The sequence below is a fragment of the Pseudopipra pipra genome, chromosome 4, assembly GCF_036250125.1.
Source record: "Pseudopipra pipra isolate bDixPip1 chromosome 4, bDixPip1.hap1, whole genome shotgun sequence".
Taxonomy (NCBI): Eukaryota; Metazoa; Chordata; class Aves; order Passeriformes; family Pipridae; genus Pseudopipra; species Pseudopipra pipra.
Window position 1 is genome coordinate 27,645,200 of NC_087552.1, and position 21,578 is coordinate 27,666,777.

A 21,578-nucleotide genomic window follows, 5' to 3' on the forward strand; every position below is an offset into this window, starting at 1 on the left:
GTGCGTGATCTTCTCTCTGTGCCTTTGTGCCAGAACCTTCCCCCTGAGCAGCCTGCTGCAAGCTGTGTTCAACAGGAGCCAGAAACTGTGTTTGCTTTGCAAGGAGACATTCCAAATGAAGCAGTATTTGTCTCAAAAAGGCAAAAAATACAGTGGTAGAAAATGCAGGTGTGACTGATGAATAATTTTGCAAAAGTGAATGCTGTATTTGTGCAGGCCTTTGGGTTGTTTATTGTGTAAGTATAATGCTTTTAATTGAATAGAAACCAGTCTGGAAAAACAGGAAAGAAAGAATGGCCTGTCTTGAGGTAATTCACCATTCAACAAGCACAAGGGGATTGTTAGCGGACATGCTAGAGCTGCCACCTTTGCTTTTCAGCTCCTAGCAATCAGCTTAGAAGTCTGACCTGAAACAAAGCAGGAGGGGGGGCAGCCTATGAATGGACTTGGAGAAAGGAGATAAGGAAAGCCAGTTGTGACTCTTCCTCTCCAGACACCTTTTTTTTTTTTTTGGTGGAGGGGAAGGTGGAAATGTGAGAGGAAAGGTGAGAAGAAAGATGCTTTTTATCTAGGCAATTTTGGAGATGCTATGCCTTTTGGTCAATATTCCTGTAGGTGCTGTAGTTTTACATGTTGAAAAGGTATTTTGTTTTCAGAAAGCTAGATAATCCATGTGGCCTCAGACATTCTGAGCAGTGGGATTATGGATATCTTAACTCTGTGCAACCTGTAGCATCATAGCAGGTGCAGAGACTTACGATCCCACACTCAGACCCAGAGCAGAGCAACTGTACCTCAGGAAAGCTCAAGAGACTGATGCCTAAGACACCGTGCTGCCAGGATTTAGCAGGGTATCCAGCCCTGTCGTGAGAAAGGCACGTAAGGTCACAAAGTGGTTGTAGCTTTTGACAATTTTCCTCTGTGTACAGTTGAAGAAGCATGGCTATTTTTTTTACAAGCATTCTCTAGGCATTTAATGTTTCAACGGTCTCTAATGCATTTTGTGGTTACAAGGTTTTCCACAAAACCCATTTCTAACAGTATTAAACCTATAGCTAAACCAGGTTAATCCATATAACATGTTTTGGTGAAAAGATTTACTCAATTTGAAGAATGACATAAAATCAAGACCCGGGATCATAAATGAGGGGATTTTTTTTTTGTAAATGTAGTCTAATTTGTCAACCACACTTTTAAATCTCTGTTTTTTTCAGGATTTGTACTTAGAAGGTGTTTCCTTCTTTTCCAGCAGTGGCCTGCAGATATCTTACTGGCTTTTCCTTTTCTTTGCTGCCTGTGGAAATGTCTTTTCCCATGATGACAGTATGTTGAAGTATTCTTAAAGGGTTCACCTGCAACTACTAATCTCTACCTAAGCCCCCTCCCTTCATAGAATTTATTTTATTAATCTCAAAAATATGTCAAATGGAGATTCTTTCTGTTTCATATTACATTTATTGAGCATAAAGAGATTGCTTTACAGAGAAATTGCTTTGGAACATGTCTGTATACATGTTTCTGTATGTGTTTGTATATATATATATATATATATATATATATGGATGTATGTATATACACCTACTCCTATATGCATAATGTACATGCACAAATAATATTTATAGAAGAAATGCTAGTATAAACAGCTGCTATTTGTTCTCCTAGACTGTTCTTCTGGAATGTAAAATAGCAAGATTATACAGAGGGCAGTATTGTCAGTAGCTGGCAAACCTTTGAGGGGACAAGGAGGAAAAAGATGTTTGATAACTTTATGAATTCTGGAAGACAAAATAAAATGAACAGAAATATGCCTGGAGATGGGTACCCAGCAGCACCTGAAAGATGCTTTGACTGTACTTGGGGGAGGGAATGCTTGCAATACAAAGTGCTCTCTTAGCATGCTTTCCAGTGTGTCCCATCCCCGTGCTCTCAAATACAAACTGGGAAAAGATTTATGGTGTAGGTTAGGTGTAGTAAAAGGAGAACAGGAGTCTCATTAGGACGCAACAAAAAAGTAATTAGGGACACGAAGGAAAAGTCTTCTGAACTTCATATGAAGCAAGCAAGCATTTGTAGGCAAATGGTTTTATATGGTACTCGCAGGTATCTCTCCAACCTCTCTTGTGAACTGGGAAGTAGTATAAAACCCTTTAGATAAAAGAATGAAGTTGCAGTCCTTACTTGTAGGTATTTGTTATATTTACACATCTATGTCAGAAAAAACTTTGTTACATCAAATCTAGCTTTCACTGGAAGTAATTGTTTTTCTACTAGCATTTTTCCATCTATAACAGTGTCTTCATTTCACTGAGAGTTAAGAAAGCAGCATTAAGTTTTGTGATTATTTTTGCATAGATGCATAATGGAAGGGAAGGGAATCTGGTCTTGTCTCACAGAGACTTGTAGATCTCGTCTGTATTCAAATTTCTTCTTCAAAGCTGAATGTCAACATATAGTCTGTCCTTATAGTCTAATTTATTTATGATTTATAAGATCTGTGTCTTGCCTAATAAGCAATAGAATAAAGCTAGCTTAATTGAGAGCTGATTACAAGTACTGTGAACAGAAACCTTTGTTCGCAAGAGCAAGGCACTGGAGCGTGTTAGCAGCGTATTTTTCAGATGAACTGCTTTCATGCCTTATTTTGGGACTAGAATGAAGAAACTAAGGAATGGATACCAAAAGCCTTCTATTTGTTTAAAGAAGTGTCTTGTACCAACTGAAAATGTATTTACAGATATTTAAGCTTCCTGGGAGATGCTAGCCAGACTGCTTCCTTCCCTGTGGTCCTGTGGCTGTGTCTCTTCATTGCTTTCTGATATTTCACATAATCAATCTCTGACTTTGTACTGCCCATCATAGGGGTTTATTCCCTGACAAAACCAGAGGCAAGTAATTAATAAAGCAAAATAACTCCAAAATTGAGCTAACTGCACTTGGGGACTTGCAGTCCTATATAATTGGTATTGTTCCTGATAAGGTGATTAACCTTTACAAACCATAACAAAGGTTATTACAGCTGCTTTTATATGTGGAAGTAAATAGAGACATAAGGATGATGTCAGTCTTTGAGCTGTATAATGAATGAATAGCTAAGCTTAAGCCAGGAATCCTTTTCCAGGTTTTCATGCAACCCCAGGATTTTCTGCCTTGTTGATTATTAAAGACTTTTAGTAAACTTCAATGCTGTGCCAAAACACATTTCTTCATGTTTTTCCCCTTCTGCTTCCTTTAATTTATTTTTTTTTAAATTTGATATTGTTGTAAATGTATGTCATTGTGATATTGGAGCAGTGTTCACCCTAAGACACATGAATGGCTATGAGCAGGGGTGGGAGAGACTGGAGACTGTTTTGCTTAGTGCAGATTGATCTTGAGCTGTGAGCTCAGTGAAGGCTTTAAACTTTTGGTGCTTTGTATTTAGAGTTTTCATTTAGGGCCAAATGTCTTTCCTTATGAAATATCAACATGATTCTTCCTCCGTAGAGTTGTTTCTCATGGACTTTGTAAGACAGCCTGCGGCTCTGGAAGCTGAAAATCAAATATTCCAGGTGGGAAAATACAAATGTGTATGGATAGCAGAGATAGGGAAATCCCGTCATGGTCATTTGGCCTTGTCTTCCCTTGCATAATCCTTCTGGCAGAGCTTGGCTGCCAGCAGCACAGGCCAGGTCCAGGTTGAAAAGAAACATTACTAGAACACCTGCTTAAGTCATCATTGAGAAACCTGGAAAATTAAACTAACTTTTCTGCTGCTGTGAGCTAATTTGCCCTGGTTGCAAGTCTAAGTAATTTGGTTTTTTCCAAGTTATTTTATTAAATGGAGAAAAAGCCCATAGAGGTAGGTTGAACATGCAGATACAATATGCTGATATGTGTATACCCCGTACATAACCATACAGTATAATGAATACTATTTCACTGACATCCCAATTCCTTACTTGGTCTTCTCTAGTATATTGCCACTTGCAGCTTCTTTAACATGTTCTGTTGTTTTCAGCTCTTAGCTTAGAGTATCTGCAGCACTGGGAGCTTGCTATCCAAGAGATGCTTGTATGCATTCTTGTGTCCCATTTTGCAAGAGGCATTTAAAGAACCTTCTCCACTTAGATATAATTTTCTGATGGGTGTTTTTGACTTCTTTTTCTAGGTCTTTTTTTCGTATGTTGGTGCTGAAAGTGCTGCCCCAGGCCCAGTCACAATTTTGACCCAGACTTTTATCATGTTAAAAATGAATTTTTGTCTCAGCTTTATTTTTTTTTTAACAGAAATGCCTAGTGAATTGCAATGACACATGTAAAATAAGTTTTTCAGACTTGTCCTTTGGTCCCCTTCATTTACCTCCCTTATTTTACCAGATATAATCAGAATTTGCTTCTTCTGGATGTGTGTGTGGACTTTCTTCTGGACTTCGTGTGTTGGGGCTGTCTGTTAGTTCCTAGCCACCAAGCTTAACAGTTGTGAAGATTATAAATGTATTATCTGATAGGAGGCTGTTGTATCTCTAAGAAACCATTCATCTAAAAATCAGACAATATATAATACTCCTGCATAATTCTTCTGTTCAAAGTAGTCCTGTTGCAGTGTTGTGTGGAGTTAAGGTATAATCTGTTTACCTGCCAGTTCTGTGGTGTTGTGCTGACATGGCAACTTTTGATGCCAATTCTTCTCTCCAGAACAGTGCTGTCTAAGGCACAGCTTTCCAACTCCATGCACCCTCAGTCCTGCTTGCTTTTATGTAGGGGAACTAAGTGGCAGTGGATTCACACTCAGTGTCACACTTTCATCAGTATTTGCCGCAAGCACCGTCCTCATCCTTTGTTCTAACCTGTCTGTTTGCTTAAAAGTCATAAACATGCAATATAAAAGTGATGGAAACAGTGGTAAACTATGAGAATACAATTAAATTACCTTGTTTCACCTTCCAGTAGAATGAGTTAGAGTTAAGATACACGTAACTAACTCCAGTGTGTGATACCAACTTGAGATGGAGTCCTGCCTTTCCTTCACTCCACTATCTCTTACTCCCACATGAGGCTGTTCATGAGCCTTGCAGAAAGCACAGTCTTATTTTTGTTTACACAAAGTTTAGTGAATTGAACTGGCTTATGGAGGTGTCTGATGATTGTAAGGGCTAGTGTGGATGTTGAAACATATGGCTAAAACCAGGAATTGCACAGTCAGGATAGGAGAGGTAGAAAGAAGAAAAAGGAAAACAGAGTTGGAAGGGGGGTAGAAAAACCCTTTCCTGTTTAGTGGAGGGAATCTATTTGATCAGTTCAGCTGACTGGAACTGTACTCTCCGTGTTTAGTCTTAATAATTTCTGCTTCTGTTCTCTGATCTCTTAGTCAGGCTCTTCTAAAAAGTAAGCCCTTCACAGTAGTGATTGTGCTTAATCTTGCGTGTGGACTGTGAGATACTGTGGGAATATTGGTATAGTAATAGTAAGTCTAGTAGGTCTAGTTCAACTCCTGGTAACTGTTGGATTGGTTCCTCCATTTAAATGATAGTGGCTTTTTTCAGTGTGTCTCGTAGGAGTGATATCCTCTCTTGTTTAATGAAACTAGGAGATTTAGCTCTACGTAACTTGCACCTTGCAAAATGAGCAGAACCAAGAGGTAGAGAGCTTCCTGACTTGTGAAGCAGAAGCTGGGTTAAAAACACTGGTGAATTGGAGCAATGGTTGTTCCAAATATTTTGAGCATGTGCAGAAGCAAGACACAGGTACAGGTAGAAGTAAAGAGGCACAGACCTCTTGTGTTTATGAGTTTGCAAACTTCAGATACACACACCCCCGCACACCCACACCAGATTTAGTCTAATTTTTACATCTAGTTCTTTGACATATTTTTGAAAATAAAATATTAATGACCTGCCACAACAGTCAGTGTCATAGGACATACTGCTGAGCTCTGTGCCTCTTAGCTTAAGACTTTCGATAAATCACACAAATATTGGCTTGCTTGAAAGTGCATGCTGCTGCTGCACACAGTGGATGAGGTATAATGTAAGTAGTGGCACTCCACACAGGGAGTGATCTAAGCTGTGCCTTTGGACATACCAAATTAGGTTGACTTATTTCCTTGTGTAGTTTCATTTTGGAAAAGACCTTGTATAGTTTCATTTCATTTCAGTGTCCTTCCTGGTGAAAGGTTAGCAGGGCTGAATTATAGCAGCTGAGGCAACATCTGGCTTGGAGGGTAAGAGCTGCCAAGAGCTGAGGGCCTCAGGGAAACACAGCCTAATCAGTTCTGCTTTGGAGAACTGGAGACAACCTCCAGCCAAAACTGAAGTTACTTCCCTCATCAAATAGGTGTTACTGAAGAATAAAATTAAAACAAAAAAAAAACACACCTCTTTGCAGAGGACATCATAATTATAAACAAGAGATTTATTTTTTTGGAAGAATTATTCAAGCATCATGAAACAGAAAATAAGTCAGCTTGAGGATGGTGGAAGATGTTACACCAGAAACGTCAATAATAATGTAGCAAATTGTGAAAATAGGTAAGGTGCTCAATTTGCAGTCATATCAGTAAGATCACTAGCAGCAATTAGGAAAGAGCAGAATTGAGAGTATTAAAATTGTAGAGGAAATAAATACATTTTTTATTTTTTTCTGAAGTACAAACTATTTTTAAAGCCCCTCATGTCCTCTATAGCATGGAGTTGTGCATGTATTAAGAAAGGGAAGCAGGGCTTTTGTGCTTTCATTGAAATTTAACACTGACAAGGAGGCAAGTCAAAGTATCTGCAGCACGAATAGGCAGTGGTTGCATACATGGTTAATGCAGTGGTCCTCTCATTTTAGTAATCTATCCAATGTTAGCATAGCCATTTATTTGTCAGGATCCCATGCAACTGGTATGTGACTTTTCATCACCACTGACAAAAAGGAACAGCACTGCTTCGACAGGATCAGGCAGCAATTCCCCTGACTGTCAAAACAACTAAAATGAGAGACCTTTAGGTTAAATTCAATCAATCAATGTATCTGAAATTGTATGTACTCTACTTGCTTCTTTTATGGGCTAATAGGGTTCAACCTATAAACTTCTGGGAAAAAAATCATAAAATCTTACTCTATATAAATAGTTATCTATAAAAGTTGCTTTATTCATAGAAAATTAGGCTCTTCATTCTCTTTGAATTTATGGTGAGAATGCCTTGCATAGACATCGTGTCTCTACCTACAGAGTGGTAGACTCTTAATAGAGCATTGTCGACATTAGCAAAGCTACTCTAAATTACATCAGCTGGGAATATGGTCCATAGGACCTAAGTTACACTGGAAGATAATAACGATTTCTTTCTCAAGCAATTGTTAAGTGAATTCAGCCATTAAAACATGGAAAGTAATTAACATCTCAATATTACATATTGAAATTTAAAATAATGTAAAAATAGCACGTTAAGCATACATTTTTAAACTTAATAAGATTGGCATCTGCTTTATGGTGGTTAAGCAAATCAGGTTCTGGATAATATGGGTAAATCTGCAGTTTTCACTGAGTTTGTGTACCTGTATCAAGCCTGCCATTGGCACCATGGTATTTTTTTATGACTTGTCTGTTCTGGCAAACCTAGATTTCAAACCACATGGCACAGTTGTCATGTATCTGAAAAGGTATTTTAAACCTACTGAAGCTAATAGGAATTCAGACAGTTTATGGAAGGCATGACTAGGCTTCAAACAGATCCTAAGACTCGGACTATTGCACTCTTCATCTCAAAAGCAAGACTGACACAAATTCAAATTGAATGAAGAAACTTTGCCTCTTCATGTTCTTATTCTTTTACTTGGCAGCGAGCGTTTTTTCGAATAAATCCCATTTTCTTGTCTGCAGGCAGCTCCATTCATGTGACCAGTGCTTTCATTTGCACCTTCTGGTTGAGAAGTCTCTTCAGCTGTCTGAAACAGGAAGGAAAAATCAGTGGAGGCATGTGCATGTTTTCCACTAGGCAACCATTGGACTTGATTCCCATTAGATAGCTCTGCCTGACTCTGTGTTACTGGCACAACATCTTAGTTTTGAAAGAAATTGAACTGAATGTGTAAAAATGACTGTAAGAGGAGGCTTGCACTCTAAATCCGGTAATATCTAGATATATAACCAATAATTGATTGGGTCTCTGCATAATTACTACATCCCTAGACAGCTGAGCTATTGCTTTCTCACCTCCACTGGAAAACCCACCAAGGGACAGTTTAGCAAGCTTTCCTATAAAGAGGGTGACATGTTTTCAAAGGTGTGAGAAATTATATGTGATTTATCCAAAGCTGAGGCTGCAACCTAAGAAGTCCTAATTTGGATGCATGTCAGTCATTCATACTCAAAGAGCTACAGTGGAAACAAAATCCTTGGAACTGTCTGAAAACTTGGACACCTTCCAGGCTGAAGGCTTGCTTAGAAAGCCAAATATCCATCAGTAGCATGTAATACCTAGAACTAGCAACTGCTGACTGCTCTGCTCATGACTTTGTGCAGCTCAAAGTCTGGTTGGTCTTATTTGCACACAGGCAGATAAGGCAAGGGGCTCGCCTGTAGCATGTTTCTCATTGTAGGTCTGTATTACTCAGCTCTTTTTAGATTTGCCCCAGTGAGACAATCCTCTCAGGTTTCTAGTAGCGAGTTATGTTCTGAGATCAGTTTCAAGGCGCAGAGTCACTCACGCTACCAAAAATTAAGTCATGCTCTACCAAAGTAATTTATACTTGCTTTGCAAGCACCTATCTGAATAAGAGTTAAAAAAAAAAATTAAAACATACTTTTCTTTTACACTGTATATTTGTAGATGTGTTATTTTCTGTCTTCATTTCAGTGGCCTCTTCAATTTCTGAAAAAAAGTAATAAAATAATTAAATTTAAAAGAACTGGGGGTAAGTAAGCACACAGTCAATTTAATAGCTGGCTGAAGTAAAAAAATCAGCTATTCCTCTGGGAATTTATCACAAGAAGAATAACTGAAGAATGATGAATACTTTCTAAATCATTTTTCTAGGCAATGTGATGAATCTATCAGGACTGTGTAGCTTGGGGGGCGGGGGGGTTAGAGAAAAGAATACAATTAGCAACTTGACTGTGGCATGGGGTATCAAATAGACCTTTCGAAGTGGAATTCTGCCTTTGTCCAGCAGGTTCATGGTAGTTTAACTCCAGCTGTTAAAATTTCAGAAGATGGAAGCATCTAATGTAGAATGGACTTTGAGAATCCTTATGCTAATAGCACACCAGATATTACTTCCCCCTGGATTCATCCCCAGGTAAAAGATAAATAGAGCCTGAAAACCTTCAGGCTAATTTCAATGAGACAATCATGTTGCAGTATGCCAGTTAAAAAAAACACAAAAAGAAAAAAATAGAGGACATTATGGAAAGTTACACCAGTGTTTCTGCAGTGTGTTTCAGGCCTGTGCTGAATTAATATATGCACTCCTTAACATACAGCATATGTGACCAGAAATGAGTAATAGCACTGAGTCTGTGAGAGAAAGGATTAAGAACAGGATTTTGCTTAAAGTTTGGATTAAGTACATATGGAGCTTTTTGTTTATTTATAATAATTGCATTATGAACAGCAGTTTGGACAAATGGTAAGAAACACAGTTTATTACTGTTCCTTGCATGTAATGGCCTAGGTTATGGCGCCTGGTGTTTTTAAGGGGTCATGGGAAAAGGAACAAAGAAGAATATTCCTTTGAGCCCTAAAGCACACATACCTGTAAGAAGTACATCAATTGTCTCCACTGCATGTTTTGCATCTTCCATTGTGAAACACATTGGTGGTTTAAATTTTAGAATATTTCTGTAGGGTCCATCTGCACTAAGAAGGATTTGACGCTCTTTGAGTCTGTGGAAAGAGGAAACATCTGTGTCAGACATGGATATAAAACTATATTTTGTCCTGTCACACACCGCAGTCTGAGACAGATTTTGAAAGTTTTCTTTTTCTAGTACTATGTTATCAAAAACTACACAAATTTAAACTGAAATCAATGACTAACTGCTGGAGAATATTAGAAGGGTTTGAACACTGCACATAGTCTTAAAAAACTATTTACTTGTAAATAAGATGAAGGGCTTCAGCTGTGGCTGGTGTTCGCTTTTGTTGATCTTTCACCAGATCCACTCCAACAAACAATCCAACACCCCTGGAGTAGAGAAAAAAAGTACAGACAAGTGAAATCCAGTATCAGTAACCCAAGCCTTCTGCTGAAAATGTAATACCTGTTTCTAACAACTGCAGTTCCCTTCCCTGGAGTGCAAATAGGGAAAGGAGCATGAAAGAGGAAACTTTCTCTTTGGTTACATTTTGGCTACTTCACACAATCAAATGAGATAACAGATATTCCTGGATAAATAAATTTAACTGTCTCATTAAGGTTACATGGCCAGTTAAGAATGATAGAATAATTTTCTTTCTCTCTTATCCTGCAAAGCCAGGGAGCTGTGGAAGACAAATAAGGAAAACCAAGAAGCATACAAACCCCACAACCCAACCTCTTCCCCACAAAAAACCCAGTGGTAGTAAAAAAAAATCAGTAGTAGTAACATGAGATGAAGAAAATCCACAGTAACATCTCCCAAGGAAATTGACCATAGATTTGAACAAGGTCTGCATCATCTCAACAGTGTGCTGACAACTGGGTTGTCTGAGGCACATGGCTCTTTATCCTACTCTCCCAGAGCTTTTCTAGTGGTTATGCTTATACCTAAGTTTCGGATAGTCCATTTTAAAAACGAGGTGTAGCAAAATCATGACATAGTGGTTTTGTGTTCCACTCACTCCAAACTCGTTGTTTTTCCTAGCAGAGTTATTTTCTTCTCTGACATTGCTGTAACACACCTACCTGATGTCTCCCACTAAGGGATGTTTCTTCTTTTGCTCAGCCAGCAACTCCAGGAGATAATTTCCTACACGTGTAGCATTTCCTTGGAGATCTTCTTTTTCTATTACATCCAGCACAGCCATTCCAATAGCACAAGACACTGGATTGCCTCCAAACTGATAGCAAGGACAAACAGGAAAACAAAATCCATCATCGAAAACAAAACCCATCAAAACAAAACATACATCTGTGTCTATCCAGATTCACTTGCCCTCTCCTGGTTGGCATGCTCATGAGGAAAGCTTGAAAAGGTGGGGATTTTGTGCCATTCAGGCTGTGGAACATCATCCCCCACAGTTTGGGCAAGGGAGGGGCTCCCTCTTCCTCCACTTCGGGTCTCAGTAATTTGAAGACTTCAAGGGCTGAAACGTTCAGCTGATTGCATGTGGAGGCAAAATGCTCCTGGGAAGGGCAGTGGGTGATAGATCCAATATTTCTTGAACTGGAGGGTATAAACTCCATTAAAAGCAGGGGGATCAATGGTAGCTGAGAAGAAGGCTGAGTCACAGGAACAGAAAGAGGGCTCAGTAAACAGGAAGAAAGCTGCACCACTGTGGCATGCATGCAGATGAAATGTTTCCTGGTAAAGGGTCACTGTTTTGTTAGATGTCAGCTGCAGAGCAAGGTCTGCCAGGGCATGAGCTCTACCAGCACTGAGCCTATGCAAGAAAATGAAATTTTACATTGTCAACATTTCAAAGGGGGGAGAGGGAAAGAGGCACAAGGAAGAATTTATCTGTATGGATGTGACCTGAGATGCATTACTTGCCAGAGAGTTAGTGCTGGTCCATATGACGATCTACCACTTGATACAGAACACATTTTAAAGCCTCTCTACTTGCTTTTAGATACAGAACACATTTTAAAGCCTCTCTACTTGCTTTTAGATATTAGACTGTGGTTGACTTGAGCTCTTAGTAATGTGATGCAGTGATGGATGCAGGTGTTAGTTGAATCACCCGAGCAACTTCTAGCTGCTAAATGCAGGCCAAAAGGTAAAAAAAGGGCAAAGCTTCACTTATGAACTTACTGTATTGAAATACTCCAATCCAGAAGCACCAAAACTTTCAGCAATTTCCCTTGTTGTGACCACACAAGACATAGGGTGTCCATTGCCAATGGGCTTTCCCATGGTGACAATGTCAGGTACAAAGTCTTCGCCTTGCAGCTGGAATGCCCAAAAATGCTTCCCAACTCTGCCAAAGCCAACCTGGACCTCATCAGCTATGAACACTCCACCCGCTGCACGCACGTACCTAAAACCAAACAGAATAGCTTGAAAGGTTAGTGCTGCAGTACATGTCTTGGATAGGCAATCAAGGACAAAGGAGTCTGTATCACAGAAATTCTCCAGTGTGAGACCAGGTTAAGGAAAAAAGAAAGAACACAGCTGTAGCTGTTTTATAGCTATAAAATTTTTAGTAAGCTACATGTTAAGAAAAAAAACCTCTGACATTTTGATGAAAAATAGAGGCACTATAATGGTACTGCTGGATTATAACTATGATGGTTTAACTACATCTTCCATCAAACTTGTGGCTAAGAATTAAAGATAGGTAAGGAATGGCAATTATCTAGCTAAAAACAATTAGCTGATATTCCATAAAAAATGGAAGTGGAATCATACTCTTCAATAAATAGAAATGAACCACAGCCAAGAATAAGAGAGGTTAATAGCTGAATTCATTAGATAAGCCTACAGTGAAAAAACTATTTCGTTGGTTAATTTTTCAGTTATGCCCTTTTGAAGTGATGTACGTACTCTGCCACTTTCTGGAAATAGCCCACAGGTGGAATTACTTGGCCTCCACAGCTCTGCATGGATTCAGCTATGAAGGCAGCAATCTATAAGAAACAAACTCATGTGAGAGCTGTGTTCATCTACTTGGCCTTTGCACTGACATCTAACAGTCTAGAAATAAACATTTAAATATGTGCCTTAATTTAGTCACGCAACCGGTTGGACAACTGAGGGCTCTTGAGAACAGCTACGGCTAAAGAATTTATTCATTCTGTAATCAGGAGTGCCCAGATTTGCAGTAGCCAGGGTCAGTTTTGCAGCCTGATGGGAATACAAGGATCGGCATTAAGCTGTTGTCCTACAGCTGTTGAATTTGACAACACTTACTAGTGTCAGTGGATGTTGGAGCAGGCTCCCAGGAGCTACATAAATTTATTTAAAAATTTCAATTTACGGGAGACACACAACAGTGTGTGCCATTTTCCCTAAGAAGTTAATAAAACTTGCAGGTATATGTGGTGACCAGCTTTTTCGTTCAATTCTGAACACCAGATAGAGGTGGGTAGAAGCTGAACTGTAAGATGACCTGTGGCTAGTCTTTGGGCACCCCTGCCTAATGCAAATAACTACACAAGTAAAATGCCAGCATGAGGTACTTGACATAAGAGGAGAAAAATTCTACAGATGATATAATTCCAGTTGCTAGGAATGAAAAAGAAAGTTATTTTAATTCAAGAAGAGTAAGAGCAGCAGATCAGATACACTGGAACATCAAAATTTGTTTCTTGTCAACAGCAGAGGTCTATGCAGCAGAGATACGATATTACCCCAAGGTCTCAGCCATAAGTCTGCTATTTAAGGGATTGCATCCCCACACCACTTCTGAACCCCTCCCTGAGCATCAAGAGGTCTCTGTGCTGGTGCAGTCTTCCTGGAAACAAGGCCGAGCAGTAACGTGTAAAGAACCATACACTATATTTGAAGAGGCATGCTACGGCCAAAGAGTACGGAGCTTCCCATAGCATGTGAGGCTTAGCCTTTAGCACAACTTGTCCTGCCACAGGTCTATGTCACCAAAACCTAAGAAATATGCAAAAGAAAGGAAACAAGGGAAGAAAAAAAAAAACTATGCGTTAGTAGAGAATAAAAAAAGTAATGAAGAAACTAAAAGAAGAGTGATGTAAATCTATCAGTCTAGAAGGGAACATGTTCCAGTCTCCACAGAAGTCTTCTGGGACTTCAGCGGGTTTTGGATCAAGTCCTACATGTCTCAACACACTAATGCCATCATATAAAACATTAACACACATTTTAGGTAAACCTGTTCAGAAATGGTCTGTTTTTATCAAGGTCATATTGTGTATGACTAAAAGTTTCACCTTTTAATATGACTCCAAAGTTATCTTAAGCTCCCAGGCTCAGAAATGTAGTATCAAGATCTTCTCCATGCCCCAGAAGCTTTTATATATCCTTGCTAGAATTTGTGACGTAGTTTCTCAGCTGACCTCAAACCTTTTCCTAAGATATTTACAATCTACCAATTCAGTGCATACAATAGAAATTAAACTGCTGTGATTGTATCTGCATATATTCAACTGTATTATTGATCCTTTCATTGATGCCTAGAAAAACTATGATAAAAGCATCAGGTAGAAAAATGGCCCATTTTGAACAGAGAACGCATCATAGAAAAAAAAAGGAGGGCAAAGCTTGTGAAAGTGAGTGAAGAAACAAGTCCTTAGTTGCCTGTTACATGCCCCCATGCCACATTTAATAGATGAAGCCTCAACATTTCTAGAGCACGAAACACACACCTTGCGTCCATTCTTCTGTGTTTCTTCAATAATCTTTTTCACCTCTTCAGCATAAGCACTTGCTGGATCTGGGTGGTCTTCCCTATATTTCCCTCTGTAGATATCTGGAGAAGGAGCCTGAAAAGATCAGTTGTTTCTTTTTTAAAAGGTCATCCTTCTATGAAACATTTACTTTTTTTTCTACTGCTCTGCTTTATTGGCTTTTCACACAGATAGGTAATAGGAGTTAGTACAGCCTGAATTTCTGCTCAGAACTGCAAAAAGACTTAGAGGAATTTAAACTCCTTGTAGCCCTGTGATGTGTTCAACAATACTGAACACAACTGTTGAAAGAGCCATCATCTACCTCATCCACATTTCAAGATTGTCCTTCCTCTCCCTCAGGACACAATAATGAGTCCTCATACATCATCTTATTTCGGATTCTTACAGGAGATCCATTTCTGCAACTGGAGAATGGGGTTTTCCAGTCTGTCACTTCCCTTCCAGCATCCTAGTCATGGTACAAATCTGTACGACATTCAAGCCTCTACAAATGCTTTTGGGAGAGGTTCAGTAAACAAGAGAAAGGAAGTGGTATAGGAAGATGGATACTACTGTGGCAGTGCAGTTAACGCAAGGAGGTCTAGATAAGAAAGACCTGCTTGGTGTACATTTCTGGGCTGAGAAAGATTATTGTCTTTGTAAGATATACAAGTTTAAGTTGAAAAAAATCACACTCACTTGGACACTCATAAGCCCTATACCCAGATCATGTAAACTTATGCAGTCTGCCTTTCAAGTTTTTGGAAGTAGACTCGAAGTCCTGCATATCTTTAGCCAAACCAACACAATATATGTTGGCTAATTTTATCAAATTGTGTAACTATACAATGCAGTGACTAAGAAAAATTGTAGCACTTGAAGGAAATCAGCCTCACAGCTGAACACCCACTTCGAAATCCAAAAGCAAACAATTTTGTCATATTTATTCCACTGAAAAACAGCTAAGCATATGTACTCTAGCATCAGCAAAACAAAATGAAAATGTATGTATACCAGAAGAGGGTAATTCAATATGCTGCATAACAGGTATAAAAATTACAAAAAACCACACTTACCACATGCACATACTCCTTCTTGCAGTCCTTTCCCAGCTGATTAAATTTATAGGGGCTGATGTCAATCAGAGATGTAACATGGCCATGGTAAGCACTGCATGAGTGTTAAATATCCAAGTCAATTTTTACCAAATGGAGAGAAAAGCTAAACTTATAGCTGTGCCTATAAATAATCCAGAATCAGAGACTGCATCTGCAAACAGTAGCACCGTTTGCGAATGGAACTTAATTTAATTTACCCAGTCTTTCTCTCAAAGGCAGTATGAAATCACTGTTGACTTTAGCTCTCTAGCAAGACTGGAAGCAGGAGGGTTTTTGCTTGCATAAAATCAAGTGCCACCATGAGGACAGACCAAGATGATGTCCTCTGGATCACACCACCTCCAAAGTGGCTGCCCTAGTAGCCTTACCTAGCAGCAGTGGGTCCAGCTCCTTCATTTCCAACCTGTGGGCCTCACTCTGGCCAACCCAAGTCTTGCAAGCTAGACCCCAACACCATTGCAAAGACTCTCAAGAGTGTGCATTGCATTGGAAAGTGAGGATCTTATGCAGCAACAGCACGTTGATATCTGCCCTGAAGACCCTACAGGATAGATGGTTTGGCAGAAGGATAAGGATATTGTTTGAATATAAAAGCTTTATACTGCAGAGTATGCTAAAGCTGGTTACTACTGAGGTTATTTTGATTTAGAAATGAGGAACCAGAGCCTTCTGAGCCTAAAGTATGTAGCAGATTCATTCAGGGAATAATCACTTCTGTTCAGCCATAAACTTAAAGGGAACCTCAAACCAAATCAGACATCAAAATCTCATAGTAGCACACACGTAAGTTAGTGTGTGGCTAACAGGGATCTGAGCTAACAGGGCTAACAGAGATAGCTGAGTCAAACAAGTTTTTGCTGTTCAGATAGACATGTGCTCTTGCAGTTGCTCTGGCTGGACTTTCTAATCACAACCTGAGAAGAAGACCCAGCACTACAGCAGTGTAACCAAACCTACAGCTGAATCTAGGATAGGAAAACCCACTAGAAACATGGTTGGCCACCTTCCCTATGGCTGACAGCCCTCTCAATGCATCCTATTTGGAGCCACTCGATTTTGTATGCATACTTGCGTTCACTGGAGGAGAGCTGAGCATCAATGCAACACCACTGCAAAGCTACAGCATCTTTCTTCTTGACCACTGAATAATTATTTGTGCAAAATCAAACATGTCCACCAAAGCATGACAAACAGAAGACTTTTTTCCAGAGCAGCCTAGTGACCAGACAACTCATTGCTGTTGAAAACCAGCATTGAATCTCCTGAATTGCTTTGGGAGTGTCTGTGGGAAATGCCCTCTAACAGGTGACTGACCTTCTGGGGTGACCAACCTTCTGGGGTGATTGACAAGCTTATTTTTCAGAGATCTTCAAAACTTGTTTTTATACAAATGTGAAAAAGGGATTTCCTGACCTGTTCTAATGCAAAAGCAACAAAGCTTTTCTTTCAGCAGGCAGGGGAGTACAAACAGCAGGGGGTTGCTGCAAAGGTGCTTCTGAAGTAACGGCAGGAGTTGCTGGCTGAATTCACATAAGGTACTCTATGTACTTACTTTTCAAGGGTGATCACATCTTGGTGCCCACGGTACTGCCGAGCCAGTCGTAAAGCAAGATCATTTGCTTCAGACCTGCATAATAACACATACAGCAGCAAAATAGTGAAGAAGTACTTCTTCACTACACTTCTTCAGAAGTATTCTGACACAGAAGACGATGCATGGGACTAATGGACATAATAAAACAACACAGCAGGCTCTGTTACTATACAGATTACAATGCTAAGGTTGAGACTACAAGTGCCATGTAAGGGGGCAAAGAAAAAACAGCTCTTTGTATAAACAGCAAACAAAGAGATGCTTTATTCCCCTCCCCCGGTTTGTTTTTAGATATTTACGTCCTCTTGGTACAAAGGAGACTGCTTTGCAGCTGAGAACACAATGCAGCCACAAGCCCTTGAAAAGTAATGCCCCATCTCCCACACTCCACAATGTTTCCACCCTCCCTAGCGCTGGCACCATCAGGCAGCAGAGAATGCAAATCTGCACGCAGGAAGAGCACTCAAGCTTCCAGACTGACCTGTTGCAGCCCTTCTGCTCACAGGTCCCTAGAGGTTGTCTCTTCTGGTAGTAGAAGTAATCACAGACTAACAGACTGCCTAAAGAATACTACTAATTTCCAAGGTTATGTGTCAATTTACGAATGGCATTCACCAATCTGTACATAGTGGTCACCAATTTGCAGTCTTAATTTCCTTTTCTTGCTTTTTTCCACCCCCACTAGTGTTTAGCAGGCCAGTTACATGTTTTGGCTTGCTTTCTTTGAGCCACCACACTAAATATGATAGTTGCAAATAAGAAGGAAGTTTTGACCAGTACTGTAAATATTTTTGTCACATATTACTAAGTCCTACTCAGTAAGATTTAGACCAAGCTGCCCTGAGTGTCGATCTCAAAGAGGAGCAAAATAGTCACAATGGAAAAAAGATACTATTCAGACATACCCAGAGTTAACAAAATAGCAAACAGAGAGTTTCTCAGGCAGGGTGGCTGTAAGACGCTGGGCATACTGAACAAGGTTGTCATGCAGGAAGCGGGAGTTTGTGTTGAGCAGTTCCATCTGTTTTGTTGCAGCCTTTATCACATATGGATGACTGTGGCCAACTAAAGAAGAAAATAATTAGCTATTACTAGCAAGCAGTTAGATACTGAACCACACAAGGACGTTCAGAGAAGCACTGTGAGCATCATCACTTGGCAGAAGTGTGTTCTGATCCCTATTAGAAATTAAAGAATGGAAGCAGTCTCACAAGTTAAACTGCTTACCATGTGCAACGTTGTTGATGCAGTCTAAGTATTTTTCTCCTTTCTCATCAAACATATATTGGCCCTGAGCACGCACGATCTTCAGAGGGTCCTTGGCAAAGAAAACTTTGCAGGAAGGCCTAAAAAAGAATAATTATAAAATAACACCATTTTAGTTTTCTGTTGTTCCACCTGCTTTGGATGTTGAGGGAGTTGATCTTTTGCAGCTCTGGAGACAACTGCCTCCCTCTGCAAAGTGCTTGTGAGTCATTCAGGTGATGGTCAAGCAGGGGGCTCTTGCTGAAAGTGAAACCCCCCCCCCCCCCCACTTCCCCAGGCACAGTGGGAACAGAAAGAGGTCTTTAATAAGGGCATTTTCAAAGCTTGACTTGCAATTGGTTTCACAGGAGCACATGGACTGCATGTCATTCCAGGTCCTTATATGTGCTGCTGTCTTTCTAGGCTGTAGCTCTCTTTGTTTACATGCCTTATGGACATCTATGGCCAAATAACTCACTGGAACTAAACCAAGCTGTTAAGCACTGTTTTATACTATAGCCAAAAATTCATTACGCAATGGATGACTGTAGCATATAGAAGTCACCGTCAAGAACAAAACACTGATGCCTTGAAGGCTGTATTTTCAGATGTGCTGAGCAGGTCCTAAGAATCTCACTATCTCATGCTTTGGATAAAATCTTTAAAAGCAACTTTTTATAAGCACCTAAATTACACTGACTTCCAGCAAAACTCAGGCTCCCTATAAAATTATCCAAAGTACCCTTTAAACACTTTCCCAACACTCCCCCCCCCCCCCCCCCGAGAATGTGTCAGCTAAGTAATTATGCTGAATGATACTACTGAGCAGAAGGAAAGTCTTCTGAACTTTTAGCCATGTCTATATGGCCTTGGATAAACATAGTTGTTTCCAGGTAAGCCTGGGAGTTATTGTTTGGTGTACTGAGATTATGAATTTGTAAAACCTGTGACTCCTAGAAAGCGATTTCTTGCACTTTCTTGCCCTGTTGCATCGATATTTTCTGACACCTTCAGCTATTTCTCTGGTATGCTTTAAAAGCAGTGCACTATATCATCATTGGCCATTTATTAACTGAAGATTTTTATGCTAGAATGTATCGGTTCATCCTGTGAAAGTTTGTTTTTGTTCACCCAGCACAGCTCAATCCTACAGTCCTTGCACAGGCAGGAGTCCCTTAACAGTGAGCTGCCCCTAAAGAGCTGTCAATGTTCTCTCTTTATGTGGCCATGACTTTTATGAATCTTTAGTGAGTTATGAATCTTTAGTGAGCTTTCTATATATGCCACACATTTAAGATGCAATCAGCAAAATAGACACTGTTTTTGATGACCTGGACTTATTTTTCACTTCGCAACACCTACTAAAGAAAGAATTAAAGCTGCACATTCTGGAGGAACTAACATTGCAATACAGAGATAGGTGCACAACCAAGACTATCACTCAGGTCTCAGCTGCTGGCAGCCCTCCTGCATGTCCCCCAGTTAGACTCAGCTTAAGGAACAGCCCAGCTCCATTTAACAGAGACGGCTGTTTTTCAGGTGCATGCAGTTTATTCACAAAGAGAAAAAAAAAAACCTGCACAGCCTCATTTTACACATACACCTGGGTACCACATTCTGGCTGCTCGCTTTGATCTATTGAAGAAGTGGCGTTTGACGTGCAGGGGTTTAATTACTGCAGCCCGCCTAGGGAGTGCCAGGTGACCCCCGAGACCTGGCAAGCCGGAGGGCTGACAGGTCCTGTGTGTGTTCGTGTCCCCCTCCCCGCCGGGTCTTGCCCTGGGGCCAGAGGGTCTGCCCAGCACTGGCAGCCCCCGGGCAGCGCCGAGCGGGTCCGGACGGGCGCTGTCACCAGAGCCCTCCCTCCTCCTCCCCCCTTGCCCCGCTCCCGGCCCTGCCGCCCCTACCCGATGTGCTTCCTCCGCAGGGCCAGGGTCTCCGCCTTGCTGTAGCGCTCCTCCATCCTGCAGGCACGGCACGGCACGGCACGGCACGGCACGGCACGGCACGGCACGGCACGGCACGGCACGGCACGGCACGGCACAGAAGGACACCGTCCGTCCCAGCCCGCCTGAAGGTTGCCCGCCTCTTATGCCGGCGCCGGCCCCGGCCAAACTCCTCCTCCCCGCCTCCCTCCCGCCTGCCTTCCCCGACGGGACGGAACGGGACGGGACGTCCCGGCCGCCCCCCATCCCCCTGGGTTTTCCTTGTGGGCGACTCGTGTTTCCTGTTGAGCTGAGGCGGGCCAGCCGCGGGCGGCCCCCGTGCCTTGGAGTTTCGTGGTGGGATTTTTTTGTTGTCGGTTTGGGTCTTTTGTTTTGTTTGATTGTTTTGTTGTTGTTTGGTTGTTTTTGTTTGGTTTGGTTTGGCTTGGTTTGGTTTTGGGTTTGGTTTTTTTCCTAGGGGTGCAAACCTGCACAAACTCGCAAACAATCCACTTGATGCGTGGGGGCGGCGGGACAGACGGGCGGTCGCTCAGCTCCCACGGGCGATCCTGCCGTGCCTGACATTCATCGGGCACTCTGTTGGTCAGAGCGCCTCTGCCACAGACATATGGGGAGGGAAGATGAGGGGTGTGGGAGGAAGGGAACAAAGCGGACTGTTTAATCAAAAGTAGGGTCATAATTCAATGTCTTTCTCTGCTTCTTATGTCCCAGAATCTGTTTGGAAGAGTAAGCTGAGGTACATACTTGTATACATCCATCGAAGCCAAAGGGGCAAAGTAGTAAGTGCTATGGTTTTCCACGTTTTTATACATATAAGTAGAAAGGGGTCCGGTGCTCAGATGCATTGGTACACCCTTAAGTCTAGGTAACATCTAAATGTAACTAGTCCTATGATTGCTTTGTAACCACAGCAGCAATATAGAAGAGGCTTGCTTAAATTTGGCATTTCTTCATGCTTACACTTGATAATCATCTCACTGGACATCAAAGCCCACAAGAAAAAGAGGGAATGATAACATGAGGAAGAAGGACAGAAATCACATGAAGATGCATCAACAGCAAGGCTTCTAGCGGAGCACCTCAGCTTTACCTTCTCCCTGCTGGAGGCTGTTCCTTGAGCTGCATGGGCAGACAGCAGCAAAACTCTCACCCACGTCTCTACTACCCCATCTGTAGCTCGTCTGTGCCACCTGCAGCACTGTGTTTG

The 21,578-nt window shown here is 41.0% G+C and overlaps 1 protein-coding gene across 1 annotated transcript; it reads right to left on the bottom strand.

The window, feature by feature from the left end:
• Positions 1–6,371: 6,371 nt before the first annotated feature.
• Positions 6,372–20,490, bottom strand: ETNPPL (ethanolamine-phosphate phospho-lyase). The gene is made up of 13 exons (XM_064652083.1): positions 20,333–20,490; positions 18,408–18,526; positions 18,086–18,245; positions 17,139–17,213; positions 15,545–15,638; positions 14,445–14,561; positions 12,652–12,734; positions 11,920–12,145; positions 10,851–11,005; positions 10,062–10,151; positions 9,720–9,850; positions 8,769–8,836; positions 6,372–7,910 (listed from the first exon to the last, which is right to left on the bottom strand). Exons 1-13 carry the CDS (start codon positions 20,386–20,388, stop codon positions 7,779–7,781), a joined length of 1,506 nt encoding a protein of 501 aa, XP_064508153.1. The 5' UTR covers positions 20,389–20,490; the 3' UTR covers positions 6,372–7,778.
• Positions 20,491–21,578: the final 1,088 nt, after the last annotated feature.